At 40.4% G+C, this 14,201-nt stretch overlaps 1 protein-coding gene across 1 annotated transcript in view; it reads left to right on the top strand.

Annotated features, from left to right (window-relative positions):
- TG (thyroglobulin) overlaps window positions 1-14,201 on the top strand; it is a 157,727-nt gene that overhangs the window by 125,519 nt on the left and 18,007 nt on the right. Inside the window, exons 42-45 of the mRNA XM_059815276.1 lie at window positions 1,191-1,355; window positions 2,205-2,372; window positions 9,358-9,539; window positions 13,849-13,956. Of these exons, the coding sequence (XP_059671259.1) occupies window positions 1,191-1,355; window positions 2,205-2,372; window positions 9,358-9,539; window positions 13,849-13,956 (623 nt within the window). The remainder of the gene's footprint in view (window positions 1-1,190; window positions 1,356-2,204; window positions 2,373-9,357; window positions 9,540-13,848; window positions 13,957-14,201) is intronic.

Raw genomic sequence — 14,201 nt, 5'->3', positions numbered from 1 at the left:
CTATTAGTATCAATGGGTCTGCTTGTTTGAAATATAAATAATATCCTCAGTGCTGGCCAGGGCTGCACAAAGTTCTTTGGGCTCAAAGGTTTGAGAAAATTTCAAATTAAGGATTTGCTTTTTGTTTTCTGTTTCTTTTTAACTTGCTCCTGGTTTTATGCTTTTTCACACTTGTAGCTATGCATTGAACAAATTCAGTAAGAAGTAAGTTAATCGGTTGAATAGACCAGGGTCTTTCATATCGTGCATCTAGGGTTTGGGTTTTTTTAGAAGACGGAAGCTAAACTTAGCAGTTATTGTAGTAAACTGATATAAATGTTTGGAAATTAGTCATTTGAACCATATCAGAGCTATTCCAGCCTTTCTGTTCTAGGTCAGATCTTATCAGATTTATGCTAATTTATCTGCATTTTCAATAAGTAGTTTTCATGGTTACTCAACAATGTTGTACCACCTTTTCTTGGTGACGTTTTCCATGCTGGCACAGGTATAGGAAAGAAACAAAGAGTCTGGAATAGAGATTGGACTGTAGCCTGTGCTCTGATTTTGATGTGCTCCAGCTCTGGTTGATCTTCTGCAGCTTGCTTTAGCCTTTTGTTCCTACTACCTCTGCTCATAGGTCTTCTAAACTCTCACTGCTCCTTGGGTTAGCTATCTTAGAGTTTCTAGCCTAAATTTGTTTACACTTAATATGAATAGTTAATGCCTATTTGGCCTTGTACCAGCATTGTCCTAAGGTAAAAATATCTCTTCTTCATGGATTAATTTATAAAGTTCATGCCTGCTCTCAGTCCTTATCTATCACAGTTAAGGAAGTAAAAATTTATTTAGTCTGCCCTTGTAAGATGGGCTCTCCATTCCCTGATGTGCCTCACAGCACCTTCTTTGTATCCACCTCTGTCTGAATATGTCTCCTTCCAGCAAAGTTTTCAGGAAGATTTGTGACGTGGGTATAGACATAACATAGACACTTTTCAGAGGTCTTCCAAAATAACCACAGCAGAGCTGGAAACAGCCAAACCTATCCTTCTCCCTTTTGCTTTGATCATTAGAACTTGTTTCTTATGATTTAAATACCAGTGTTTCACATTCTGCAACTGAGCAGATTTTGCTTCTCATCTTTTTTACGTGCGCCAGGGGACCATGTGTTTTGACAGCATGTATTGACTGATATTGTCTTTCTTTTCCAGGGAGGTTCAGCTTTTTCTCCAGCATCCATTATTAGTAAGAGGAGAGCACAGACCCAAGCAGCAGTCCTGGCTGAAGATGTGGGATGCCCTTCATCCACCAGTAAGGAAATTGTAGCCTGCCTCCGCCAGTTGCCTGCTCGTGTCCTCAATGATGCACAAACTAAGGTATACCATTGCAAAATATATGCCATTGACAAGGAACCAAAAAGAAGTTTCACAGAATCACAGAATCATTAAGGTTGGAAAAGACCTGTAAGATCATCAAGTCCAACCATCAACCCAACACAACCATGCCCACTAAACCATGTCCCACAATGCCACATCTACACATTTTTTGAACACAAGTTTCCATTGACATGAAGCTGTGAGGAAGCTTAAAAAATAAATTGGGCTGAATCCTTACGAAAGAGGAACTGGACTAGCTTTGGTGGAGTGATGCTGATGTCCATGACGTCCATCTCTGACCTATGAATATTCACAGCTTGATTCTCCTTTAGATGAAAATCCTTTTACACTACTTTGACCACATCTTCTTCAGCCCCCTCTTGTCTGCCCTTGCATGTTACCCTAGAGGAGAATCAAGTGTCTGCAGCTTCAGTAACTGCATTTTTGCAGAAAAGGAAGTGGGGAGGGATATCAGTGCTCTGACTCTTAAGTGGGAGACTTGTGAAAGCTGCAGTATAAACAATTCTAGATATGGATCCTTTACCCACAGATTAAAACATGCACTGGCAATACATTTTCTGATCAGGACCAGCATACAGCCAATCCCTAATTTAAAATAATATTTTTATGACTACAAGGCCATCAGTTCTCTTGGCCTATTCAGCTCGTTTCACCTCTGAGACTGTCAGCAAAAGCATTGCTTCCTGCCAATGGTGAGTTTACACTTACGTTAACCGATCACTTGTTCACTTGAAGTCTATCAGCTCAGTTTTCTGAAACATAAGTAAAATGGAAATGACCAGAGTAAGCTAATTTAAGTGCACTACTATTGTTTTTTTGCTAATCTAGCTCCTAGCTATAAGTGGTCCATTCCAGTACTGGGGTCCAGTGGTGGATGGAATTTACCTTCGAGAACCTTTTGCGAAAGCCCTGCAGCGCGCTCAACTTCAGAAAGTAGATCTGCTCATTGGAAGTGCTCAGCAAGATGGGTTGATCAGCAGAGCTAAGGCAATTAAGGTAGGAAGAGACTCACTGTTAAGGAACTGATGGTATTACTGTTACTATAGTGATGACAGTAATCCTACACAGCCAGGACAGACCCTTTCTGATTTCTACAATTTGTGAATTATACTCCAGGCAAATGTGCAAAAGTGTTGTCCGTCTCCAGCCAGTCCTGTTTAGGCTGATTAATGGCATTATTATATTTTTTGATTAACACTACTGGGGGAGATACGAAAAGGTAAAAGATCAGCAATGATTTAACATGTATTAATATGCAGCAGTATGTTTTTCTGTCTCTGAAATCCTATTAATATTGCAATCTCAGTTGTACATCACCAAGAAGAAAGCAAGCTTATAACTTGGTTCGTCACTGTCCAGCAGGGCTAAGTCAGTCTTTTCCATGCCAACTTTTTTTTTCCTGCAAACATTTTTCTCTGTTGCCTTTAAGAAGTACATTTTCTTTCTGAATATGGACTAGCTATGACTAAAAATAGCACTGGCCTGATGTGTGGCTAAGGTTTCAGGGCATAAACTGGTGAACAGAATTGTGTCCATGCTATACTTTGGACATAAAAGTCCTCAAGCGCATTAAGGTCTCCCCAGAGGGATTTTACGTCTTCTTGTGCACCCTCCGGCACTGTCTGTTCTTGAGACAGCATATCAATCTCTTCCACTTCATTTGTCCTTCTCTACCATGGGAACAATAGCGCTTCCCTGTTTAACACTGCCAAATTAAATTAAATGTTCCAACATGCTCAGATACATGCTAAGAAATCAACAAGAGAATGTAACATGGCAGGGATTATTTTGAGGGTTATCTAAGTGAACTGCAGGTCTGTTGCTATCTTTCTGTAACTGTGTGGATTTCATCTCTTAGGAAGCAGTGAAAGGTCAATCCCAGCTTCTCTGTGCTGGTACCCCCTTTTTTGACCCACCTGAATGAAGTTCATATTGCTTGTTTAGTCTCCATCAGAAGTTTCCTGCTCTTATTTCTCTTTTGGAATCAATTAAAAGAGAGAGTCAAACATAGGAAATGGACCGTGATGCTGGAGGCCTGCAGGTAATGATCCAGACCCTGTGAGAGGGGAGTAAACCTCAGTAACCTCATTACAAGTTATGTGATGAAGACCAGGAAGTGAAATTCTTTCCTTTACACTATTTCCACATGTGACAGTTGTCTGCAAAACCAAAGTGAAATTCCAAGATGTATTAGAAATTATGCAACAAATCATGATGTCAATGAAAGCCACAAGTGCTAAAAGCCAGCACTGTCAGGTTGAAATGAAAAAAAACCCCACTTGTAACTGAGAGCTCAGCAGTAAAATGTTGCCTTTCCAAAAAGAAAATCTGGAATATCTTCTTTATTTAAAGACTTGCAGAAAATAAGATTGGAAGGGGACTCAAAAAGTTGGTGCAACTCAACCCTGAGAAATGGTCATATCTACCTCAACCTGAGAGACCTGGTTTAAAATCTCCTGCTGTTGGAGGTCTTCTGATCTCCTTTGGCAAGTGTTTAACTATCCTTACTTAGAAGGATAGTTAACTTCTTTACTAGCCATTATAATAGTATCTACCTTACTTGGTGCTACTGCTGTCAGTCAGATTCCACCTCTGTTCCAGAAAATTCGTAATGTTCATGGTAGGTGGTTATGTTTTGTTTTCTCCCTTTTGACTTCCTTAAGCTGTTTTCATGTTCCCAGTAAGAACTGATGATTTTTTTATCCACATTTTCCTCTATTTCTATTTTCCTGTGTTTTCAGGTTTTTAGGGCTTGAGGGAATATGACTGTTTTGACCAGTCTGTATTTCTGTCATCGGATTGTTTTCTTAAAGACATGCTGCAGGGCTAAAGCTTCCTGATTTCTTCCTTGTTCATGCAGTTAGTGTATTAATTGCTGGGAAACTGTAATGCTTCCTCTGTCATTGAGCTATTTAAGAACATGCATTTTCCAGGTCCTCAAGAGCATTTCTACATCATAGCCATGGCCATGCATGGTTGCAGTCAAAGTCAGATGATGAAGTCCTGAGTAGGCCACAGACGTATTTAGCTACAGTGGCAGAAACTGGTGTGGTTGGTGGTTGTTATTGAGAAGTCTGTGCGCCGTTTCCTCTGTCATAATGTTGTAAGGGACCTTTGAACTGTATTAACTGTCCTCTCCCCAAAATAGACCTAGAAGAAGGATTTGAGACAACCCACACTGTATCCTGCTCTTCTACTGTATTCATTTTAAGGGTTGCCTTGAGGTAGATCTGACTTGCATCTTTCTAGGAAAACCCAAAGCTGGTTTTACTGATATACTAAGGAAGATGGGAGGGCTTAGCTGGTGGACAGAGCACTGAACTCAGCTTGGGGAACCAAGGCATAGTTCCTTGTGTGCCTCTGACTACAACCAAGTTATTTAATCTGTTCTACAAAGAGGGGATGAAACCTCCCTAGGGTGAAAATCCATCTGTGGATGTGCTCCAACTCTGTGGAGAGAAGAACCATGCATGTATTTGGGTAAATAAATGGCACAGCTAAAAGGTCCTATGGCAAGCGTATGGAATTGGCAAAAAGTCCTTCATTTCTATCTCCTTTAGGATCACTGATTTCAGTGCAGTCAGATGCAAGAAATGGGGGATAATAAAATTTAACCCCTGCTGACCTGTTCCACCAGTTCCTGGGAACAGCTGTGCTGGCAAATTCAGCCGAGGGCTTGCTCTATTAATCTTGGTCTTGCTCTATTAATACTGATCCTCTAAATGGTGAGGAGACACTTTTAGCTATTTGGATGCAAGCAAGCTTGAGACGTGATGCAAATCTTATCACCTTAGACTGGACTTGCATGCAAGTTTTATAAACTCTTACCAGTCGAGTCTTAGGAGTAAGAGTAAAACCTCTAGATTGCAACCAGACCTGAAGGTGGTAAATCCAGTTGGCACCATGTTGTTCTGTGGGGGCTTACTGGCATCTGGTTGTGTTGGGTGTCTCTGTACTCCCACTGCAACACTGTGCTTATGCCTGTTAAGACCTTTACTATTAAAAATGAAATAGAAAAACAGAAGGCGTCACTTATGCGCTAGCAAAACATTTATGTTCGATTTATTTACAATTAAAGGCTGAGGTCTCTCTGATGCTTGCAGCAGAGAGTATGCTGAACATTCATGCTCAATGTCTTGACCATGGAAATGATCATTTTATGGCATTCACTTTAATGCTTATTCATGTGAACTGAGACAGATTTGCCACTTCCTGGAGCACTTCGTACTCATCCCCAGTGCAGCCATCAGATGGTTGAGACTAAGTGAGAAGACAAAGCAGAGTTTGTTAAGGGAATGGTAAGTGGTGCCGTAATGCACTATTACGTGGCATATGGAGTAGTTAAGCCTGAACCCGTTAACTGCAATTCCCATGGCAGACCTTCAGGGATATTAGCTTTGAGCAGTCATAGATTAGGGCAGCTGAGCAGAAACCTCTAAAAATGTTGATTTCAATTCCCAACTGAACAAAATTTTATCCCTGTGCTATATGTTATGCTCATGTGGGAGGATCTAATGGTTCCTACTGACATTAAATATACGGAATCGCTCATGCTGATTTAGATCTGTGTTTGTTTGCATATGCATGTAAGTCAGTACAGCCCTGTTTATATCTTCCATATGTTCTGCGCCTACTATGTAATCCCCACATTTCAAGGATTGTTAACTTACTTTTTAGTTGGAAGACTAAGGTTGCACTTCATGTGTTTTCTCTCTTTTTCTTTCCCTCCTTAGCATAATATGGTTGGCTGCAGAACCCAAAATCAGGACACAGGGGAGTGGATAGACAGAAATATAGTTTATTTACCCCATGTAAGCAGCTGGATCTATGCAGACCAGATCTTCCATCCTGCACTATATTACAGTCAATTAATTTCTTTATGGATAAAGGTATTCAGCAACATAAAACAGATGGCAAATACGTGTATATTAATTGTAATGATCAGGGGAGCAGTGTCCTGATAAATGCCATCAGTGAGGAGAATGGGCTGATATCAGCTCTTTACTTCATCTTGTAACTAGCTGGAATCCTTGAAACACTCTGCTGAATGGCACCATCTTTTGTGACAACTTTTATCAAAAGCCATTTAAGACCTAAGATCTGTACATATTATGTTAGTGTTATCACTATTCCAGTTTGTCAGAAAAGTACATTTGGTCTATCAGCTGCTAGAATTTCTTTTTAAATAAAACACTGGACCAGATGCATTTATATGCTCCAGAAGCTATGCTGCAGGAACAAGGACAGTAAGCATTATATAACTCATTGTTTACAGAGTGTTTATGACTGCTTTGCATCACCAGAACAGTAGAAAGCAGTGCACCTGCTGTCTTTAATTATTTTCTTTCTTACTTTCTAAAAATAGTTGAAAACCCCACTATAACTCTGAGGTCAGTTGCTAATACCTCTTTAAAGGTTAGCAGAATGTAAATTATTTTACATAATGTGCAGCTGTTTCTATTAATCTGGTAGCAGCTGTTGTATCTACTGCTATTTGAAAATTGTTCCTTGGTCATATATTTTCTAATGGGAAACATCTGTTGGACATGGAAAATTGGTCAAATTGAATCAATTTCTGAAAAGTTAAAATGCTTTGTCTTTTTAATGTTTCATGGGTTTTATTTTGAATGCATTGCTTTGTTTTGTGCTATCATGTTCAAGTCGGATGTTTAAATTATATTATATTGTAACCAAAGCAACAATTAACATATTATGTTTTAGATTGTCCTATTTTAGTGCTGGTTGGAATGAAAAATCTCAAAATGTCTTACAAATGCCAGTTCTGTTTCTCACCCATCTCTGCCTATTGAGTCCTCTTTCATCTGACTCAGCACGTCTCGAGGACCTCACTCTATTATCAATGATTGCTGAGAAAGGTCACCAGAATTTCTGGGGCATTTTGAAGATCACAGAAACTAGTACATAAGTGCAGTAAAAACATAAGACCGACCACACTGAGTCAGACCAAAGGCCCATTTAGCACAGAATGCTCTTTTCAGCAGTGGCTAAGAGTGGAAGTTTGTAAGAATAGGGTAAGTAAATCTGATACTTCTGCTAAATGCTCTCCAAACCTCTAGCACTTTGCAGCTCAGGGACTTCCTAGCCTGAATTGGTCTTTCCATAATTAATAACCATCAACTGACTATTTTATTTTTTTGAATGCAAAAACTTGTTCATGAAACTTCATCTTTACCAATTTTGGCATCCACAAAACCATGTGGCAAGGAGTTCTTCAGCTTAACCACATGATGTATGTATGGTTGTATGATGATCCATCTCCTCCTCTGTGGTTTTCAACTGTAATGCTTATATGATGCTTGGTAGTTGATGAGGCAGTGAAGGATCATTTCCTAGGGTACATAATCAATACCCGAAGTTTTTTTTTCTCTTTCTTTTTCTCTTTAAGTTATCCATAACAGGTGTAGAATAATGTAACAAATCCATTAAAAAACCCCCAACAAAATGAAAGCATTGCATGAAAGTTGCCTTAGACAGGATGCTTTACACATAAGAGCTTGGGCTCTGCATTGACACAGAAAAGCATCTGTTCTTACCCATATCTGCTAGCCAAATCCACCAGCTCCAGTCACCAAATGAGAGATTCCTAATTAGACAGCAGCAACGCTTCTGCTGGTTAGTAGGGAGCTGAATTGATGTGTGCCAAAGCCAATGGGAAGATTGCTTTCAAATTCAGTAAATCTGCAGTCAGGTCTTCAGTGACAATTTCTGTTTCTTGCTGAAAAATGTACGAGTCCTTGCTGTATTTAAACTGAATGATTTTGCAGGGAAGTGTGCTATGCAGTTTCATATGTGGCATTTGTGCACATGAAGTGACGTGTCATGGGTGAGTTCCAGATCTTTTTCGAAGTACAGCTGTATTACTAAAACTGGCACCACCTGACTCTTTTCACATTGCATGGGCCAAAATCTAGCAAAAGAAGAATTTATTACAAATACAAGGAAAATTTCCAAGTTCTTTTTGGACCTTAGGATATTTGGTAGTTTTTTGAAATCCCTTGTAAAGTCACTTAATCAAAATGCACAAAGCATTAGAGTATATCAGTAAGGACAGGCCTTGGCCTCAGCAGATGGGGACTTATTTTCCATCTTTCATTTCTGTGAATCTGTTGAAAAGTAATTATTCCCTTTGTACTTTCTGTATAAGGTTGTGGAAAGACCTAGCTGTGTGATGAAAACCAGCTGCGGGCCATCAAAGTAATATATTCAGTAAAGCATCTATGGTAACTGGACTGGGCAGACAGCAGCCTATTTTGCGTCAGACTGACTGCCCAAAATAATATAGGTGGTTTATTGGATCTTTCTCTCTGGAGTTCTTATACCAAGTTTCAGCCACCATGAACCTGCAAGGTGCCCTCTTTAGAAAGGACTTGATCCACAGGAAGGTTCAGCCCTGTTTCTGAACTTGAAATAAATTATTTAAAAAAAAAAAAAAAAGGTGAAAATTCTGAATTGATCAAATAAAAAACTTCCTCAAAGAAAGATGTGATGAAAACTTCCAGCAGTCTTTAGCTTTGAAATGAAATGGCAATATGGTGTGTTCGCTTTCTGGACTTCCCAAAGGAAAGGAGCAATATCTCTCTCTTTCCCCTTTAGTTTTCCTGCAGGGAGCTCATCAGAAAGACAGCATTGGGCACGCTCACACTGGAGAACTATCCATGTGGACTACTTCCGTGGGAGCCAGCTGGGTTTCTGTAGTATTAGAGCTACATCTGCACAGCACTGTGCCTATGATTTAGACTTAACAGCTTAGGGATTCAGTCCTAGAGTATGTTTTGAGGAAGCTAATACAGCTGGCTGGTGACAGTATTGGGAAAGCAAAAGTAGGACTGTCCCTTACTTCTTCCCCTAGGAATCAGAGAGGACTCATTCCAGCAGAGGGAGATCTGAGCCCATATTGTTCCACTAAAAATGTATCTTTTGGGTTTTTTTTGTAAATTCCATGTATGCATTTTGTTCTCAGAAATTTGAAGAAAGTCAAGGAAGAGCAAACAGCAAAACAGCCTTTTATCAGGCTCTGCAAAATTCTCTAGGAGGAGAAGACTCCAACTCATTCATTGAAGATGCAGCAACGTGGTATTACTCCCTCGAACACTCAACCGATGATTATTCATCCTTTTCCAGGGCTTTGGAAAATGCCACCCGGTAAGAAACTCATCCTATTACAACTGTGTGATTGGGGTTAAGCAAGGTTTGTTTTGCTTATCTCAAGTGTGCATTTATATTCTGAAAAACTTGGGAAATTCTTATGCAAATGAACAGAAAATGGGGAATATGATTTCATTTTCTGTGAGGTTTCCAATGTCATTGGTAAACAGAAATTGAACTGACTTTTATGCCTGGTGAAAAGTTTGAGTTGTCTTTCCTGAACTGTGTATTGGATTCAGACTACTAATGCTTCTTTGTGTACTCTTTCATGCCAAAGTTGTCTTGGTTTTTTGCACACTCTGCATCAACTATTTCTTGAGTCCTCTCATCCCTGTGACAGTAGAAGAACCAATAGACTGGCTTTTATTCACAGTCACCTAATTATACAGTTAGATACTTTTCCTAGTTTTTGAAAATTTGGAGACTGGTCAAGTTTGAAAACTTTGATTTCAGCAATTACATTAATTTTTATATTATGAAACCTGCAAAATATATTTTTTCACAATGTCAGGCTTTCTACAGGTAAGTATCCTGTGTAAAATGGTGAAGCACTTGTGAACATTCAGAAAAGTGGCTCCCAACTCCATTCTGTGCATTGCTAATCTCCATTTTGCCTATGGCAGAAGATTCCCCTCAAGCTTATTCATGCATTTCCTTAACCCTTGTGTAATCATTTATGCCAGCGTACAGTGATTGTATAATGTCACCTAATCCTCATTTTGCTCCCTTTGTGTATGGTTTCCCATGGTCAGAGAAAGCAGAATCAGGCATTAGGATGCTTCTGTAGGAAGGCTTCTTGTGGAGGTGGAAGGAGAACACATGATACCTGACTCTTGCTTTGTTTGATCCATCAGGACACACTGTAGACTCACAGTGCTTCCCGGCCTCTTCCGAAGGCGGTAGTGATGAAATGTCAGAAGACCCATGAGCGACTTACTTCCAGAATATGCACTCCCATACTTCGCTTTGAAACATTGCAGGGAGGGATCGTTGGGAAGTGGAAGATGAGCAGTGGGCCATGTTCACACCACCTAGTATATATGCAGAGCTTCGACCCTTAGTTGGGTATGGCATTAGGGTCCAGCAGTTCTGGGTAACAGTCAGTTTGAAGAGTTCATTGCCCTGTTGAACTAGGACTGCACAGCAGTCATGAGACCTATGGTAGGCCATAGAGACTGGGGGATATCTTTAGCTTGGGTCACATGGTGGTTTGGTCTGCAGAGAAAACTGTAGATTTTGCTCTCTCCCCTTATGGGCAGTCAGTTTGCTTTAGCCAGGTACAGATCTTGAGCTGTGGCGGGGTGGGCCCATTTTTTCTGAAAGGAGGCAAACGGAGGGGGAATGTCCTTATCTCCTTTTTCCTACCTCTGTGCAAACATGGGGCTGAATGTTTAAGTTATTGGAACAGATTTTCAGAAAATGAATCAAAAACTTTCCCTATTCCTGTCTCTGCTTCACGAGCAGATTTGGTATGAAAACTCCTAAGGTGATGTGTTTTATAAGCTGCTGGTTTGAGCCCTAGTGTGCCCATTCAAGCTGTTTCACCTCTGTTCTGAACTGAGACATCATAGCTACAAGCTCCTGGTATCTGCGCTCTCAGTGTTACAGCTTTCTGTTCCACTCTGAGCCTCTCCATGAGACCGTAGAGAAAAGATTTTCCTTTCAGTAGGTCTTCATCCTCCATCAGAATTGCAGGGCGTTGCTCCAGGGGAGCCTCAGGGAGTGGGAGATGAACAGGAGCCAAGATTCACTTGGAAACATCTGATCCAAGACAGCAGTGACCAAATCTGTTTGGGGAAGGTTTCTGGGTGGTCCCGGTGTGCCAGTGCATTGAGATCATGGAGTAAACAAGCCAGAAGGCTGTGGGTTGAGCTTTGTGCCATTTAGCGAGTCTCACACCATGCTGCATTTGCCCTGCCTTGTAGCCTGTCCCAGGGACAGGCCACCCATCGCTACGGCATCTGGGGCTACTGCATGCAGCACACGTGGAAGCGTGGTGGTTCATGGGCATTAAAGCAGAACTTGTCTTCAATCTCTTTCCATCACTATTGTTACCCATGGGGCTATAATTCTTTAGTCAGATCAGTAAGGTTTTAAGCCATAGTAAAACACTGAAGGACTTTAATTTTAACCCTTCTTCCCATCCAGAGGTATCTCCATAAGGAGCTGCTACAACACAGGGCTGTCGCATTTGATCATCCACGTTCAGCCCAGGGCTCGGCGTGGTGCAAACACTGACTTTTGCAAAGCTGCGACGGTGGCCACACCGCTTGCTTGCAGCAGGAATGCAATACACAAATAGTTCCTCTGGCTCTCAGCCTGCGAGCACCCTGCAGCAGCCTCGCGGGCAGGGATTACCTGCTTGTTTACGATATGAGGCAAACGACTTGGCTAAGGAAAGAAGTGAACGGCTTAAAGAGTTAGCAGAAGAATGAGTCGTGAAACCAGGACAGCTGATGATAATCCTTTGCTTTAAACACTTTGGAAATGACTCCAGCTACAGGAAAAAGGGAGGGAGACAGTAGTTACAGAATGACAGTCATCTACATCAGCATCACATATACTGTGGAGAAAAAAGGGGTTTGGTTCTGTTTTTTTGGAGTGTGTTTATTTTGTGGGGTTTTTTTGTTTTTTAGTTTTGATTTATATTAACAGAAGTTCTATGCCAGGAAGTTATAATTAATTGCTAAAGTTTTAACAGGATTCTAAAGTGTGAGAAAGCAACATAAGTGGTTGCTAACTACATACATTGTGAATATTTTGTGGTTTTAAAATATTTCCACTTTAAAAATTGTTTTAGCTGCAATTCTCTGGTATTTTTCCCAGGTACGAAATGAGTTTCATTTTCTTTTTCTTTTTTTTTTTTTTTTTTTAACTCTGATATTCCAGACATTTCTTTTTTGTGGTTGCTATTTTTTACATTTTTTTTCTACTTCCCCAGAATAGCTTTTTTTCCCCCTATAGCACCAACTGAGAATTATTTTTAAGTGGTGAAATGTATGTCAAAGCATTTCTCGAGAGCCAATGCTCTCCACAGACTCCCTAGTTTTCAAAGACCATCTGCTCCGCTAAAACCCCATGCTGGTAGGCATGTGAACAGCAGTAATTTTTGTTTCATACGGGTGTTGTCAACCATAACTGTCAAAGAGTATTGTGGTCAGTCAGCCCATAGCTTGCGGTCTCACAGATGGGCTTAAAATAAACTCTGCTGAACCAAGATAGCCACCCAAACGGTGCCTTTCATAATCATACCAGTTAAATATAGCAACATGTTTTTATGCTTCTCTGACGCTGTTCTTTCTTGCCATCAGTCATTCTTTTTTTACCTACCAAGTTTGAAGGAACAGCTACTGTTTCAGATTCACTAGACCGAGAATTGAAACCTCCCACTTCCACAGCAGATATGTTTGGTGTGCTCATGTAGTTATGGATATATAAACACCCGAAGAGTGTGTTGAGTCTTCAGGCACATGTAGAATGAGAAGTGGTGATATGTGTGTATATAATATTGCCTTGAGGAATCATAATGAGATATCTTGCAGTAAGGTGTCCTGTTTTCTGCCTGCTTCTCTTGAACCGCTTGTGCTCCTTCCAGCTACTGCTCACCCCATCTTCCAGCCCCACTTCTTGGGGCAATGGAACCTAGGAAGGTTTGGATATATTTACTTCACTAATATCTTTGTATTGCAATACCTGGTGATAAATTGATCATTTAACTATCTTATTGCATTCTTCTTGTTTAACCTTTCTCTGCTGGACATACTGCACCAGATAGTCCATATTGATGAGCCCTTCTAGAGGCCCTGCAGGATATCTCCAAAAGTGGTCTCTTACTTCCTCCAGCTCTAGAAATTCTATCCAAAAAAATCACACAGATCCAAATGCAGAAATGATATTGTTGATCTTTAACCCAAAAAATATATACGTCCTTTTACTAGATGCCATTTCTAGTGGTGCCAGAAGGAGCTTTATACTATTACAAGCATGGGCCCCCATAAACTAGACTAAAATGGGATTGTTTTTTTGGCCAGGCTACTCTTTATGTGTCAGATCTTGTTTCTTTAGTATCATTACCATTGTTCAACACTCCATAAACCAGAAAATTTAGTGAATTCTAGGGTGTACTGGGTTCATAGAGGGTGAATGTGGTTTCCCTCAGTGCACCTGAACGCAGAGATATGAGCTGTTTTGGAAGATTTAAGGAAGGCTATCAATATAGAGAGAGGTCTGTTGGTTGTGGTGGGGGTTCTTTCCTTTTTTTCTGTTATGTGACTGTGTCTGTTCCCTGCTCCTCCTTTTTTATCAGTGACCAGTTTATCACGTGTCCCATCATAAACATGGCCAGTCACTGGGCTGCTGCCTCCAGAGGAAATGTCTTCATGTACCATGTACCTGAGAGCTCCTCACAGAGCAGGTAAGGAGATGTATTTTATTATGTTTCTTGGATTTAGAGTTTGCAGAAACAGGGCTGTCTGGGCACCCTGTGGAGTAAATGGATAGATGTAGGTATGAACAGTTCAGATTAGCAAAGGAGGTATTGGGCTTTAATAGTTTATTTCTCTCTGTTGACTATAAACGAATATTGTTTCTGAACTGAGGCACTTCAAGTTGATGTCTAAATTAAATTTCTCTTTTCCAACTTACCTACCTTTGCCAGTT

Source organism: Gavia stellata, chromosome 3 (assembly GCF_030936135.1).
Source record: "Gavia stellata isolate bGavSte3 chromosome 3, bGavSte3.hap2, whole genome shotgun sequence".
In the NCBI taxonomy this organism is placed as follows: Eukaryota; Metazoa; Chordata; class Aves; order Gaviiformes; family Gaviidae; genus Gavia; species Gavia stellata.
The sequence above is the reverse complement of the archived record's forward strand: the minus strand, read 5'-3'. Positions and strand labels throughout refer to the sequence as shown.